Genomic DNA, 15,425 nt, shown 5'->3' with positions numbered 1-15,425 from the left:
AAAAATAATGATGGACATATATGCAAAGTCAAAGCTCTAATCCCTATTCCAATCAATCAAAAGTTTGCTCAGAAAATAATAAGACAACAGAGACAAATTGGTAACAAAAGAATCCAATCTTCTAAGCGATTATATCGTTCTGGAAAAATTGTATGTTTCCACGTTTTCAAACTTATTTGCCAATTTTAGATCAAATTCAATTCTTAACGGTGAGTAAAAGCCAACTAGTCCAAATCATATTATTTATAATAAATAGGTCGTTAAGAAAGAAGGGTTGCTAAAATTTCAGAAAAATAAATTTAGTGGTAATTCTAGTCATTTCTAATTTTTTTTAAGTTTAATTTTGTACCTGAGTTTTGTGGGAATTAAAAAGTTGTTGAAAATGCAAATTTAAGAAGCATACAATAATCGAATGAGAAAATCACTTTAGTTTTTTTTTTTTAATTAATGAAATGTAAAAGTTGATAAAATGGATAGTACTTGATTTTTAGCAATAGTATTAATTTTGAAAAATTATATCAAATATATCTCTCAAAACAAAAACAGATATATTTCCAATACTTGAAATTCTTTGGTTCAAATGAACTTCTAATTTTTGCTCACATTTATCTTATTGGTGTGAGGTACAAATGAGTAACCACCCTTACAATTCTAAGCGTTATCGAACTCATATCATTTGATGACAGTCAAAGATGTGATTATAGGCAAAAATCTGAGAAATATGTATCAGAGAACTCTCATTAGAATTACACAGGTTTCCAAGTAAAAATAAATAATAAAAAGATATGTTACGCGTTTCGCATCCTTTTAGTCCAAGAAATATTTAAAGGGAACAGAATTTTCAGGTTGCATACTTCCTCCAAACCTAGACAACATTTTAATTAATTACAATGCACAACTTCGGCTGTGCAAATATATGTTATATGTGGCAATAATGTAGGCAAATGAACGCTAGCAAACACACCATTATTTAATATGAATTATTTTCAATGAATTATTTAATTTTTTGTTAAGTTCTAAAAACTGATTAGAAAATATTAATCATATTTAACTAACTTTATCTTAATTTCACACAGAGTATTGAATGTATTAATTGGTAAAAGGTGTTATGCTAATTTGTCGGATTCGGTTTTCATTTTATTATTTTTTAATATAAGGTATTATGCTAAGTGCTAATGCCTTCTCAAATTTATATATAATACAATAAAAAATAAGATAGTTGAATTTTTTTTTACACCGAAACTAACAGACTGTGATATCAATCAAACTTCAAATATAGTAGGATATTTTTTAATTGAGTTAAATATCTCAATACACTTAGACATACTAATAAAAATTAGATATTTGAAATATATTTTTTTAAAATTAATAATTTACTAAATTATAATTTAATAAAAGGTCTGCTTTATTTGGATCATTATAATTCGTCCCAAAATTCATTTAACGTTTCGCCTCGAAATTTTTGAACTAAATTGATCTGTTTTTTTTTTTAATTTTGTGTTTAGATATTGGAATCATGGAACACAATAACAATATAAAAAAGATATAAAATACAAATGCGAAAATAATCTATTATGGGCATTTCCGATCTATTTGCCCTTTTCCTCCTTCTTCGTATTCTTGACTACTAATCCACATCTGCTGAAAAGTTCCTATTGAAGCTAATATAGAGCCCCCAATCCATGCTCCAAATCTCCTTTCTGAGCATCCATTTGCAGAAATTAGTTTTAAACGCATGCTCGCTGGAATGCGCATCGACAAATCCCTATTTAGCCGTTCTGGAAATCCCTTTAATGAAAATTGCAAGATTAAAAAAATTAAAGTACTTTTATTTAAGAGTAGTACATCCTCTATGGCAACAAATTTAAATAACAACGCACCTGAATAAATGAGTTTCCACCAGTTATGACTACACTTCCATAAAGAGCTGGCCTTACATCAACGTCGCACATTCCAACACTGGTGGTAACTATGTGACCTACACCCAGCATCGTATTTCCAACTAATCCTCCTCTCGTCTGTACTACACTCGGATCAAACAGAGCTTCAGGTATTCTAAATCTCTCGCTGCCAAAATCCTGCAACATGATTAATTTCAAAAAGTAAACAAATAAGGGTGAAATTAAATAACGTTTGAATCTGCTACTTCCTAACCACAAGCTCTACAGAAACCTAATTTAATTACAAAAGAAATTACGTTTTTTAAAATTCACTGAATCATTAAAAATTACAACCAATTCTGAAGGAAATCATCAAATAGAGGTATTGAACTTTCATTATAAAAAGAAGTACAATCAAACAAAATCACAAAAAAAGAAAGATGCTCGAAGGATACCATAATTACCATTGGAATAGAAAACGCAAATTTACATAGCATTTGGTAAGAATGAGACAAGTTATTTAAAAACAAATACAGTTGCAGTAGCAATACGGATTCTGATGGCAGACATAGTGCACTGTCGAAAGCACAATGTGGTATAAGTATTTTATGGCCGGCCCACTTAATGCTCAATACTACAAAAGAAACCTAACGTCGATGAACACTGACTAAAAATTGAAAATATTTTTAAAGAAGGTGTCTTACAATAGTTTTCAGTTAATAGACAAAGCTAAACTTGAAATATTTTCGACTACTTTTTTCACAATGTTGAGGGCACGCCCCCTCGCACCCTATAAGTACTACAATAAAAATCTAAATATCAAATTAGAAAATAAGTAGATCATTGGAAGTCTACTTTGTTTATAAAAGATTTTTTAAATATAAATACAAAGTTAGCTGCAAATGGCAAGCCTTGACAGGTTGAAGGATTGGCTTAAAAATGGTAGTTGTGTAGTCCTGCCAAAACTAAGCTCGTAGCTTATACATAAGTTTTCAATAAATTTATTTGCGAATATCTTATTAAATAAAAAACAATTTTATACTACTAAAATGAAAAAAAAGGGACGACATACCTGATGGTAACCATGAGGAAACTCATAATGTACTGAAGGTATTGATGAAACAGTCTTTTCATCATATGGTGTTTCTGAGACTTGTAAAACACTGTTCTGAAAGTCTTGAATTACTCGTTTCACCATGTAATTATGCCACGATGTTGTAACCTCAGGTAAATTTCGTTTTTTTATCCATTTACCTTTTTCACGTTCCTTCACTGGTTCCTTACTACCAATCATATAGGTAGGCACTATTTCAACATCGTTTTCCTTAAACAGATTAAGAAAACATAAATAATTTTCTTCCTTACTCTGTGTCTAAGAGAGGTCTTAAGGAGACCTAATAATGTCTGTTTTAAAGTCATCAAATAAACCAAGTAATGATATAAACTTATTAAATATATATGTTTTCAAAAATATTTTACACAGATTATAATTTTTAAGTTTATTTGCACTCGCACTTTTAGGTATCTCTTGGATTAGATTCCTCAAAGAGTTCTTCTCGTTCCAGTACAACTGTTTAATTGTAGCTGGTTACTGACCATTGGATTGCAATATCTAGTAATTTTGGGTACTCTACTAAAACGGAATCTCTTTCCGTGATGCTTACATGATCGTCTGGAATTTGCCCAAGGGAAAATCCAAAAAATGCAAGTATGTTTCAATGATGATCATGTCTATTATGCGAATTAATTGCTTTTGAACATACCTGAAGCAACTGCTTACACTGCATGGTAATATAATCTCCTCCTAAAGGAGATTTAACAATCGCCTGAGTTAATACAAATCCATCTTGTACAGGAACTGCCGATGTATGAGTTGCACCACTATCAACGACTAGACCAGTGGCTCTCCCATTCGCAAATGCAGCCAGAACTGCATTTTTTACAAGGAAAAATGCAGGCACGTTATATTTTTCAAACATAAGTTCAGTTAATTTTTCTCTTTTGTGGCGTATATTCCACGGTGCTTCGGACATTAGTACTGGATGAAATTCGGACTCTGATTGTATACATTTTGAATAAGTATAATCCAATACTTTTTCAAAAAGATCCCAGTCTTCAATCATACCATCTTTCATATAACTAGCAACTTCCATACCTTTCCTGGCCACATTTAGAATTGTAGTATCTATATAATACTTGGTGTTGGAGGTTGTAATATTATTGTCATTTTTCTTGTCAGGTTCCAAACTTTCAGTTTTAATATTGGCATTTTGATTAGCGTCTTCACAAACACCTACTGCCGTTGGTATTTCTGCTTTAGGAGTATCTTCTTGAGCGTATCCTACTCTGAAAGAATGATGACCGACGTCAAAAACTAAAGCACCTATTTCATCACCACCATACAGCATGCCACTTCCACTCATTATGATTAAAAATTGGACACAAATACCACGTTAAATCTTAAGGAGTCATTCTCGAATCCCATAAACCATGTAAACTTCAAATAAACAAAACAAGCCAACCTGCAGGTTAGCCAACTCAATTTTAACATGCATTAATTTTTTTTAATGTTTTCTGTTTCCTTAGACTGTAAGCAAAAATTTACTTCTAATTAAGATTTTCGCCTAAGGAATAGCGAACTGTATTGAAGAAAACGAATTTTTTATTTGGTCCTATTTCTCTAAATTTTGCGGATAACAATTGGAGGGAGCGAATAAAAAAAAGTATGGTTATAGTTTCCCATATATATAACAGTATTCACGTTATGGTAATTTTGTGTTAAAGCCCTATGCAATCGGAAAGAAAGTTCAAAACAATGGTTTATTTGAGTTCGTAGGGGAATTATTAAGTGGAAGCGCACTATTATAGTTCAGATTACTGGTTTACCGCTCTTTTCATTTAAAAATGCAATACTAATAGTGTTTACGTACAATGTATTTTGTGGTGTCGCGTGTTTTAATGCTGATGATTAGCACACATTTTTACCCTCTGAACGGGGAGGATGTATGCTTCAGAGAAGATGTTAACAATTGTGAAAACTCATTTAATGGTCCAAGGTATTTTATCTTAGAAAAAGGGCTTAAGTATCCTCTGCCTTAAATTAAGTTTTATAAGCTTTTATATTCCCTTCATGTTAAAAGTAAATGCGAACATAATATTGCAACATACAATATAAAATATACCATTGAACAACTGTACAGTAAAATTCCGTCCCTTGGTTTACTTAAGAAAAAGTGATATACTAGGCTTTTACTCTGAAACTTCGAAAACCTATGATTTGCTAAAATGAAAGATGGGTATATATGGTTAGTAAGAATTTTCTAGCTATTAGGTTCACCTATTTATGTTACTAAAATTAACAAGTGTAAATCTTTAAATCTATGGTTTCCAACAATCCCAACAACTTGTAAATTTTAGCTTTAATATTTCTTTGTTGTTAAAAACCAAACAAAAACGGTTATTGGATGTCACCAGTGGGCTCCAGATAGTTCAAAGTAAATAATCTAAAATCTAAGTATAATAAATGTAGCATTTTTTAATCAGGTATTACAAATATTTTGTTCTCTCGTAGATACTTATTTTATGATGTTAATCAGTCAGAAGGATTTAATCTTCGCAGAGATGTTTACATGCGACTGGCAATATTTATGCATAGATTTTCAGGCAAAAACTGGAAATTGGTAAATAAATAATCTTTTAATTATTGCAATTTTTTTTCCATCGCATTGACAGCTTGATCATTAGTGCCGAATTATTGCTATTGTTGTTTAAGTTTAAATATATGTTTTTAATAATGTCTTAAACAAATTCAAGTTCACGTTTAGGATACGTTTATTACAACTTTGTCACTATTAATGCATCTAAAATATTGGGCACTTGAAGAAGTTTTTTTTTCTTTCTTTTTTTTTTTAATGAGGAAAGCTTTATAAAAGCTACATTTAGTGGAAATTTCAGGAAGAGTAATGTGGGTGTAGGCCATCAATCATACTTCTCTAATTGGTCACTAATTCGCTGCCTCGACACTAATGTTGTTTGCATGCAGACATGGACATGCTCACAAGCTTTTACTATAAGGAACCTTCTACCGTACATTAAGTTTTAGGAATTCAATGAGATTGCATTGAAATAAAATTATTTCAAAACTTTTCATCCTATAGTTGTGAAACGATGAAAGAGGTATTACTGCATTATGGGTTTCCATATCGAAATGCCATTTTATGTGGTGAATATTTGCAACATTCGGGTAGAACTTGATAATTATGGAATCGCTTAGTCTGCGTCCTCGAATTGGAGATGGATAGCATTCCTAGCCCTGCCTGAGGCTTTTTCTTCTTCACGTCCATAAACAGAAGGATGGGTAGTTCCTTAGAAACTCCAAAATTTGTAGAATGTTAAACCATCGTCAGGCGGGCAATCTCCACCTAGATACGAAGCATTGATCTAGAACGAATTGACCTCTATTAGAGACTTCAGATGTTTATGCGCCTTCAATTAAGAAGTAAATTTGATTAATCATTTCCTTTATTTCCTTTATAAAACTTGATATTATATTTTAAACAAATAATAGTTTATAAATAAAAGTTTTCTGTTTTAGGTTTTGCCACCATGGCCACATTTATACCATTGGAAAACAACATTAATAAATCAAGACCAGCTACCTTGGAACCGCTTTTTTGATTTAAATAGTTTGAAACAATTTTCTCCAGTTATAGAAATGTATGAATTTTTCAAAGGTACTTCGTTTGATTGATGCAGATAACGCAATCATTTAATTGAAACGTTTAATAAATGCTAATTTAATCAATTTTAGAGAATGGAGCTCATTTATTGACCATAGATAATGTCTTTGTTTTACAACATTATAAAGATGCGTTCATCCAAAAAAACTGGAATTGGAATGATAAATGGTCATTTGAAAGTTGCAATAAAGATCATGACTATGAGTAAGTTTACTTTTTAAATTATAGTATTATTATTAATTAGGTTCATTAGATTCGCTTAATTGATAGTGTTTTCCTGTGTTCTGACTTTTTTGACTGTCTTTAATCAATATTAACATTTGATGACCAAACTTGGTTATTTTTCAGACATTTACATAATATTTGTAATTTAACGCAATACGCATTAACTATTTTAGATCAGCATAACAAGTTTTATACTTCGTGAGAAAATTTGGAACAGTTGAAGTGAAATGTCTTTAGTCTTTTAATATTATTATTGGGGTTATCGTCTCCCCGAAGAATGAATTGAGAGTCCTCCCCCAGAAGTTTCTCTTGACTAGTAATAAATACCTGAGCTACAAATATTCTCTACAGCATGCTCATCCAAATACAGTTAAACCTGATGTTGGCAAAGGGAGCACGCGGACTTGAATTGTGGAACACTTTTTTCTTTTTTCCTCCCCCACGTCACAATAGATGCCTTAGGACAGTCCTCCCTGCCTTCATCTACAAAAACCTCTCACTAGTCGTCTACTCTGGGAGTGAAGACACCTCGCACCTTCCTGCCTTTCATCAGCTATTTGCTTGGAAGGTCCCATCCACTTCTCTCGAATCTCTATCCTATCCTTAACAAAAACTTACAGTTTAAAATGTTAAGTATAAGGGTTGATTAAACGCCAAAAGGTACACAAATCAGCGAGTACCCAAAATTTCATTAATACTTCATTAATATTTAAGTAATTTTACTGCATTAATTTTCATTAATATTTTTTAGAATTTATTAGATGTCACAGACCCTTATGCTGGCCATTTTCATCTACAAAATATTTGTTCAAATAGAACACCATTTAACTTAGATTGACTTTAATATCTAATCAACAAACTATTAAACACAGATTAAAAAGAAAAACTTTATAAAAAAAATATGAAGCTAAAAAATTCAAAAACTTTTTTTAAAAAATGCTTACACCAACATTCATCAATGATTTTGTTTATTTTATTTATTTATTTTTATTTTTAAATAAAAATCGTCGGTTTAAGTTCATTATTTGATTAAAGTAATTGTTATTTTATGTAGTAGTCAAACGTTTATAATAATAGGTAATAATTATCTGGCTTTATCGCAAATAATATAGTTTTCTTCAATTACATTCTCAATCTAGGTATTCTTCCCACAGTGTTATATATTTGGAATATACAATAAGAAATACACATTTTTATGACAGCTAATTATTCCAGTATTTTACCTACTATAAGTAAAATTAGAGGAACCACATTAAATTACAATTGAGAAATGAATAATTATTGTTGAATAATTTACTAGATATTACCTATGCGTTATTTGTGCTCGCAAAGACTTCTTAAGACGAATTCTAGACTGAAATATTGTTTTAAGTCTGTGATTCAAATTTAAACAGTAGCCGACTCAAACTTTGCCTTTTTCTACTTTAACATGCATGTACGTATATGTGATTTATCATAAATATAACAAAAAAATATTATAAATGAAGTAGGCGCCACGGTAGCCGAGCGGTTAGAGGCGAGACCTGCGAAGCTAATATGTATTGTGGTACTGGGTTCGATTCCCGGTCTTAGGCCTTGGATTTTATTTAATGGTTAAATGAGAAATAGTAAAGTACGTTTGCTATTCGCCTCCGTCCGCGACACCTAGTAAATGGTAGTTGGACGTTAAGCCCCGCCTGAAAAAAATAGGCGATTACTTTACTTTTACAAGCCATTCATGATTCGTTTAACTTTACTTTACTTTACGTTGATTCGGGACGTCAACACGGTGTGTATGATCCCTCTCTATCTAGTCCGCTTACTTTCTAAATCTATCATATCTATTCCCCATAAGTGCTTCTGGTACTTTTGGAATTCTTGCACAAATGGCAATTGAGTATTCTGCTGCATTCCACTAATGACTTGCTCAAAACTTAACTATTAACAACATTTTTAACACTTTATGATCTCCATGCAATTCCTCCAACAAGGTTACCAATTACGAATGAAAATTAAAAGTAAAATATCGTGCTTTGCTTCGCAGGAAATCAGGAAACCTAATCAGAAGTTGGTTTTGGGGTTACAGTAATATTTCAGCAAAAAATATGAGGTGCGTATCATTTCAAGGAGGAGCTAGTTTATTGATTGAACTTTTGGAGTCCACAAACGATAGGTAATTTAATATAAATTCATTATTTTCAATTTTTACAATGAAAATAATTCAGATAAATTAATTGTGTATAGATCTTGAGTAACGAAGGTTTTTTTTTCCTCATAACTAATAATTGTCTTACCTATTCCCATTTGTTTGATTTCACTTCTGTTTAATGTTTTCACACTAAGTTATAGAAATAATTAAATTTATGTTCATTACGGTTCTTTTGTCGTATGAAAAATAATGGCACTTAATTTATACTTTTTTGCTAATTAGGACTTATTGCTTTTTATATAACAGTAGTTGATGAATTATAGTCTACGTCCGCAGAAAAGTTATTTTTATCATAAAAATAATTAGAATAACTTACTGAATTAAACTTCTTTTTTTTTTTTGAGATTAGATTTGTGATGTTAGATAATGCAGAAGTAGTGCTTCATGATCACTTTGGGAATAACGAATATTGGCAGTGTAGACAAAGCATGAAGTTTGCTGAGCCACTAGTGCAAGAAGCCAAGAGATTTATGATAAGTGTTCTTAATCATTCTTCTGTTGAAGAAAATGATATTAAGAATGAAAAGGTATTAATTACTAAAAATGATAAGCAATATAATGAAAAAACTGATATGTTCTTCACTATTTGTAATTGTTTATATCTTGTATCAAGGGTAAAATAAAACTTGGCGTGTTAATATTCCTTTCTGAAATTTGTATGAATGATTGCTGTGAACTAAAAGGTAATCAGCAACTATATGCTAATAATCTTGTGCTAATAGGAATTCACTATTGCATTACATTTCAAATTTAAATTTGGTTGAGTGTGCCATTTTACTGATTAAATTGAGTACTTTTTAGCGATTATTTCGCTCAAAATAGTTTTAAATAAATTTCTTTATGCAAATTAAAGTAAGAGAGAGTAGAGTGTGTACTTTTTGAGTGTTTATTTTCAATTTTCATGATTTACCACTTTTTGGTTTTTCAAAAAACAAGTTCATTTTTATAAAATGTCAGTGGGCAACCAATTAATCATCAATCAAAAGGGGATCCTGGATAGAAAAAGGTGAATAACTCTAGTAGTTTGGAATAATTACAGTAACCTAATCATTTTTCTTAGAGGAACGTTTATTAGGCATTTCTTTAAAAACGCAGGACAAGTAGACTTTTTTTTAACCAACTGAAAACCATTTCGATGTCATGCAACTGAAATCATATTGTTTTTCTTCAAACTCTTTCTCCCACGATCAGCCTTTAGAAAGCAGAACTTGCTTCCAAATGACTTTAGGCAAGGCCACCAGTAATTTAAGTTCTCTCGTTACAGACAAAACTGTCATCAGTCAGCTGTAATTCGCTCCGCCAAGAAGAGAAGTAAAGGCTTGTCTAGAACCACCCGGAATTCCTACTTGAAGTCAAATGCACTAACTGCTAAGCTAGTCCTAAGTGTATTTTAGAATAAAGTCCCTTTTCTACCATTTTGGGTGCTAATAATTTTCATTTTCCTAGCTTAAAGCCAAACTATGGCGAGAGTGGGGGAAAAAAATTAAGGCGCGTCTCTGAGATCGTCAGCATCTGTAGCCTTCTCAGTGCGTTTCAGCCTTCAAAAGGTTCTCTCGATTCAAACAAGGCTCTGATCTTGGGCGGTGAGTTGTCAAGGTTCCAAATATATATATCCAACTGAATCAGAACCCGGAATTTCCATGTGTGTTTCCAGAGCACTAAGCCCTTGGCCGTTTCTTAATTAACTGGGTATTAATATCCATATCTTTGTGTGGAGTAAAATATAATAATTGCAGCAATGCTAGACTACGTGGGCCTGAGTAAAACGATTGGGAGTGGGACCTCGTTATGTTTTATTCATTAAAATTTTTTGGTTCAATTGGCAGTTTAATTCAGTGAGCTAATATTAATTATGTTGCACCACTAGAAGGGAAAAAGGAATGCAAAAGGAGGTTCATATCTAGGCGTACATTTGAGGCGAAGAGATTTCATAGAAGGGAGACCAAATGAAATTCCTACTCTAGAATATGCAGCTGAACAAATTTCGGATATTCTTCTTTCACAGAATCTAAAGATAGTATTCATTGCAACTGACGCTAAATATGAAGGTACTTATGTATTATAAACATTGTTATAAGAAATCTTATTTCTTTCTCTTATTTCTCTAAAGAAATTATTGTGAACAAGTAAAATTTTCGATCGAGTTTTTTTCCGGAATATCAGTTTTGAGGTACGTTCATTTTAAAGGAAAATATTTTTCACTTCAAAAGATTTTATCAAAAAACGACCTCAACGTGATCTTTAATTATCGCACTCGTTTAGAACTAAAACTTTTATTTTAAATATTTAACTAGTGATAACTATTATCACTAAAACATTGAAATTTATACCAGATTATAGAGGTAACTTTTCTCTGCAATTAAGTAAGATTGCAGTACTCCTCCTTAGTATTTGTAAAAAGCATGTGATAATGGCACATAGAGAAGCTTTATCCACCCTACGAGCTAAATTTTATCAAAATCGGTTTAAGATTAATAGAGCTATTGGTATTAATTGTTTTACAGAGGGTCTTACTCGCGCGGAGGCCAACTCCCCGCCTAAAGATGCACGGCATCGGCACCTCTAAAATGAAAATCTATATAAAATTTGAATAAAATGATTCTTCAATCCCGAAAGTTGGTTGACGCGACGATAATTTGAAATTAATGCAACACTTCCCCTTAGTAGGTGTAAGATCAGAACGTCGCTTTAATGTATGTACGGGAGCCCTAATCCTTTCATCTTGCCAAATTTCATCATAATCGGGCTGAGATTTCCAGAGTTATTATTAATAATAATTTGGAGGGGCCTTACATATGTTACATGGGGCTAACTCCTCTTCCATTCGATGTAAGGGAACAATGGGCATATCCTGGATTGCCTGCGTTCCTTTCCCTTTTTGGTGGAACCGCCCTTCTAATACAATCCATTCGATGTACAACGTCGGGACCCTCAAAAGGCACATCAACATGAAATTCCGAATCGTATGACATTTCATTCATGAAAATCGGTTCTCGCGTTTAGGCGCTACGTTGTTTACAAAAAAAGGTAACAAGAAAAAGAAGATTTTCTGAAAACGCTGTTTCTGCTCATTTTTGGCAACTTTATTCTCGAAATCTGTTTATCAGCGTAGTTGGAAAAAAATTACTCTTTTAAACGAACTTTTGCCCTATTTTTTAAAGAAAATTTAGGAATTTTATCTTATAAAGAAATAGAGAAAAAAATTGTCAAGGTTGGTTGCTTTTTCGTGCAGTTTTTGACGATCAACCCTTATACAAATACGCTATTTCGTGCAGTTTTTGACGATCAACCCTTATACAACTGTCCTACCGGACAGTTTTAATGTCCTACCAGTTAATTAATGAATTTTATGTTTTTATAGAGGTATTGGAATTGAAGTCACTGATACAAAATTATTCATTGGTTCAGTACTCTCCAGATACTAATATCGTATTCAAATTTAAAGATGGAGGCATTGCTATAATTGATCAAATCATTTGTTCAAACGCCAGGTAAGTACAATTTTTTTTAATGCTTAAAATTTAAATTTCTTTTTCTTTAATTAGATATTTTAGTTAATACTATTATATGCATTATTTTTTCACATCGATAATTCGAAACTTTCATGGAATCCTATCTAATGTTTCTTAAAAGCAGTTGCCTGAATAAAGCGTCACTTTTAGTTGAAGGAGGGAGGTATTTATCAAATAACCAAGATGTGAGAGCATCCAAGATTTCAATTGATTTTTGTGGTTGCCTTAACTTTTTTGAATGTCATTTGATTATGCTTCTCCTATCAACATTCATCTATCTAGTTAATCATATTTAAAAATATTTATTAAATAACTTACTTTTCCACCAAACATTCTATTGACATTTGATAATGTTTGTCTCAGATTATTTATTTGTGGAATGCAGGTTACTTACCTACCTTATATGTAGATTTTTAATTATAAAGCATCCTTTCCATGAATACAAATTTTGAACATGAATCGAATTGAAATACGTATTTGTTTTGAAATAAATGTAATAATTTGCAGGTACTTCATTGGTTCTTACGAATCTACTTTTTCTTTTCGAATACAAGAAGAAAGAGAGATTTTGGGTTTTCCTGAGCACACTACTTTTAATAGATTGTGTGGAGCCAAGAAAGATTGTGTGCAGCCTTCAAAATGGAAAATCCAATATTAATTTATTTATTTTATATGTTGTGATGATGTCTATCAGCAGTCAGAAATAATTATGTTGAAACTATTTGTGAGGTTTGGCAGTAAAAAAAAAAATGTAAAAATGTCGATATATTTTATATCTTTTTGAAGGCTTAAAAATATACAAACAAAAAACAACTTAGAGTAGATTTTCTCTTCCTAGGAACTTCTTTCAGTTCACTGTCTTCCGATGATGCGACATTGTTGTCTTTAACGTGAGAACACTGTCCGGAGGCAGGCGGTGCAGTTAAAAAAAGCTCAGGACGCCAATCACATCAGATGATGTCGCGCCTCAAATTAATTAAAAAGGGGGGGGAAAATAAAATAGCGTGAATTTAAGGGGGGGAACCTTTGTGAGTAAAAAGTTATAATCTCTGATTTGTTCAAATAGCATTTTAGCAGCATTTGTATTAAATTATTTTATAGTTGTAAATCTTCTATTCTGGAACGAAGACATTGCATCGTTAAGTGGAACAGCAACTGCATTCGACACCATGGACACTTTTTCTCCAACTATACCAAATTTAAAATTTCTCCGATCTTCCATTCCTGAGATATAGAGGATAAACTAACAGGCACATATAAATAAATTTAGTACAAACCTAAGCTATCAAAGACCAGAAGGTGGAGGAACAAACGAAACGAAAACAGCGATACGAGATGGTAACATGACGTCTTGCCTTCCTCAAAAAAAGTAAAGCTATTTCGTTTTATAGGAATTATTGGATAGTAAATGCTTGTTAAAAAGTCCAAACTTAACAATAATAGATAAGTCGTAACGACAACAAATGGATTTTAAAAAATAAGCTAATTAAAAGTTGACTAGAATGCAGACAATTGTATTTTTACAATGTCTAAACGAAAACTGTGTAAATGTCTGAACCAAATCAAGATTGTTCGGGTATCGAAATAAATATGCTATTTTATAGCAAGTGAAAATTTTTTTATGGGTCGTGATTTTTTTTTTTTTTTTAGACAAAGTCGGTGTGCCGACTTAGTTGAGCCTAAGATAATAAGAAATGTTTTAGCAGCTTTTCGCAGTTAATAATCTAAGAATAAAAATTGTGTGTAGGCTGCAGAAGCCTACTTGCTTCACTCATACCATTCATAGCAGGACAAGATGATGCTAGTGCAAGGATCCGCCTCTTCAGCTATCGAAGAATGATGATTTCTTGGAAGAAAGTAGGCTTAATTTCAAGAAACATAAAAAACTGCCAGACTTTTTTTTAAATAGACCTGGGGCAGATGTTGTCAAAAGCATTTGGATAAGCACATACCACCAAATTAGAAGAAAAAACTACATGCTCGCAAAAATAATGAAAATTAATAAATCGTTTTACCTGAACTTTTGTTTTAATTTCAGTTCATTGAAAAATCTAATAAAATTAAACAAAAAAGCAACTATATGTTAAATGATACTAGTGTGTGAAGGAGTTTCTAAAAAAAAACAATGCGAAAAATATTTGACTATTCTATACAAATAATTCATATTTGACTATTTTTTATTCAATTAAAAAACTGCAAACATATTTTTAGGGCTTCCCTGATTTTCCTTAATTGAAATCAGTTTTCTAGATAAAGGTGATAGTAAAAGCGATAGAGATATTGAACACCAATTAAGTAAATTGTACGGAAATATTCATAAAATAAATCATTCAGAAAAAAGATATTGCCGGTTTAGAGATTATTTTAATCATCTTTAAAAAATACCAATTCTTAAGTTGAAACAGCACCTGTAAAATATCATGATGGTTTGTTTTCTCGTGAAAATAAAAATCCGAAACAGCTCAGAATGGCAGATAATATGGTTAGAAATCATTGAAAATCTTGCAATACTTGATTGATTAATATTTATATTAAGTAGTATCTTCTTCATCAAAATGGTATGTTCCATTGCATTAGAAATCAGTCGAAACTCTTTCATAACATGAACTAATTGACAAAAATCAATTAACTGTCAAAAAGAAAAGGTTTTACATTAAGCAAATTAGCGCAAAAAACCAGCAAAGAATTATGAGAATATTATTATCGAAGAAAGCGTCATAACTTAAGAAACACCACAAATGGAGCAAAATGAAATACATTATTCAATTTCTGTCCTTAGAACCAGATATTGTAAAAAAAAAAAAAAATTATAGGGGCCTCATTGAATAGTATTTAGAGATCAGCTCATGAAAAAGAATATTTTGCGATGCTGCCGGCAATT

At 31.5% G+C, this 15,425-nt stretch overlaps 2 protein-coding genes across 3 annotated transcripts; one reads left to right on the top strand and one right to left on the bottom strand.

Annotated features, from left to right (window-relative positions):
* Positions 1-1,381: 1,381 nt before the first annotated feature.
* On the bottom strand, positions 1,382-4,409 carry Bap55 (Brahma associated protein 55kD). The gene is made up of 4 exons (XM_074127272.1): positions 3,644-4,409; positions 2,953-3,204; positions 1,881-2,078; positions 1,382-1,788 (listed from the first exon to the last, which is right to left on the bottom strand). The coding sequence occupies exons 1-4, from the start codon at positions 4,301-4,303 to the stop codon at positions 1,573-1,575; spliced, it is 1,326 nt and encodes a 441-aa protein (XP_073983373.1). The 5' UTR covers positions 4,304-4,409; the 3' UTR covers positions 1,382-1,572.
* A 240-nt stretch (positions 4,410-4,649) lies between these two features.
* Positions 4,650-13,357, top strand: O-fut2 (O-fucosyltransferase 2). Of its 2 annotated transcripts, none has more exons than XM_074127274.1 (9): positions 4,650-5,374; positions 5,452-5,560; positions 6,475-6,613; positions 6,691-6,823; positions 8,868-8,996; positions 9,382-9,559; positions 10,900-11,080; positions 12,394-12,523; positions 13,052-13,357. In XM_074127274.1, exons 2-9 carry the CDS (start codon positions 5,510-5,512, stop codon positions 13,200-13,202), a joined length of 1,092 nt encoding a protein of 363 aa, XP_073983375.1. In that variant the 5' UTR covers positions 4,650-5,374; positions 5,452-5,509; the 3' UTR covers positions 13,203-13,357. The 2 variants fall into 2 exon arrangements, with proteins under 2 accessions (XP_073983375.1, XP_073983374.1); XM_074127273.1 differs by having other exon boundaries at positions 4,661-4,936.
* The last annotated feature ends 2,068 nt before the right edge of the window (positions 13,358-15,425 follow it).

The sequence above is a fragment of the Rhodnius prolixus genome, unplaced genomic scaffold, assembly GCF_049639745.1.
Source record: "Rhodnius prolixus isolate KJV_2025 unplaced genomic scaffold, Rpr scaffold_3, whole genome shotgun sequence".
Taxonomy (NCBI): Eukaryota; Metazoa; Arthropoda; class Insecta; order Hemiptera; family Reduviidae; genus Rhodnius; species Rhodnius prolixus.
The sequence above is the reverse complement of the archived record's forward strand: the minus strand, read 5'-3'. Positions and strand labels throughout refer to the sequence as shown.

Bases quoted from the DNA above. Each gene is read 5' to 3' on its own strand.
- Bap55 (XM_074127272.1), bottom strand. From the start codon at position 4,303: ATGAGTGGAAGTGGCATGCTGTATGGTGGTGATGAAATAGGTGCTTTA. The intron at 2,079-2,952 runs GTATGTCGTCCC...ATCATGTTGCAG, and splicing joins TTCCTCATGGTTACCATCAG to GATTTTGGCAGCGAGAGATT. The intron at 1,789-1,880 runs GTGCGTTGTTAT...TTTTCATTAAAG, and splicing joins GTGGAAACTCATTTATTCAG to GGATTTCCAGAACGGCTAAA.
- O-fut2 (XM_074127273.1), top strand. From the start codon at position 4,812: ATGTATTTTGTGGTGTCGCGTGTTTTAATGCTGATGATTAGCACACAT. The intron at 5,561-6,474 runs GTAAATAAATAA...TTTCTGTTTTAG, and splicing joins CAGGCAAAAACTGGAAATTG to GTTTTGCCACCATGGCCACA. The intron at 6,614-6,690 runs GTACTTCGTTTG...AATCAATTTTAG, and splicing joins AATGTATGAATTTTTCAAAG to AGAATGGAGCTCATTTATTG.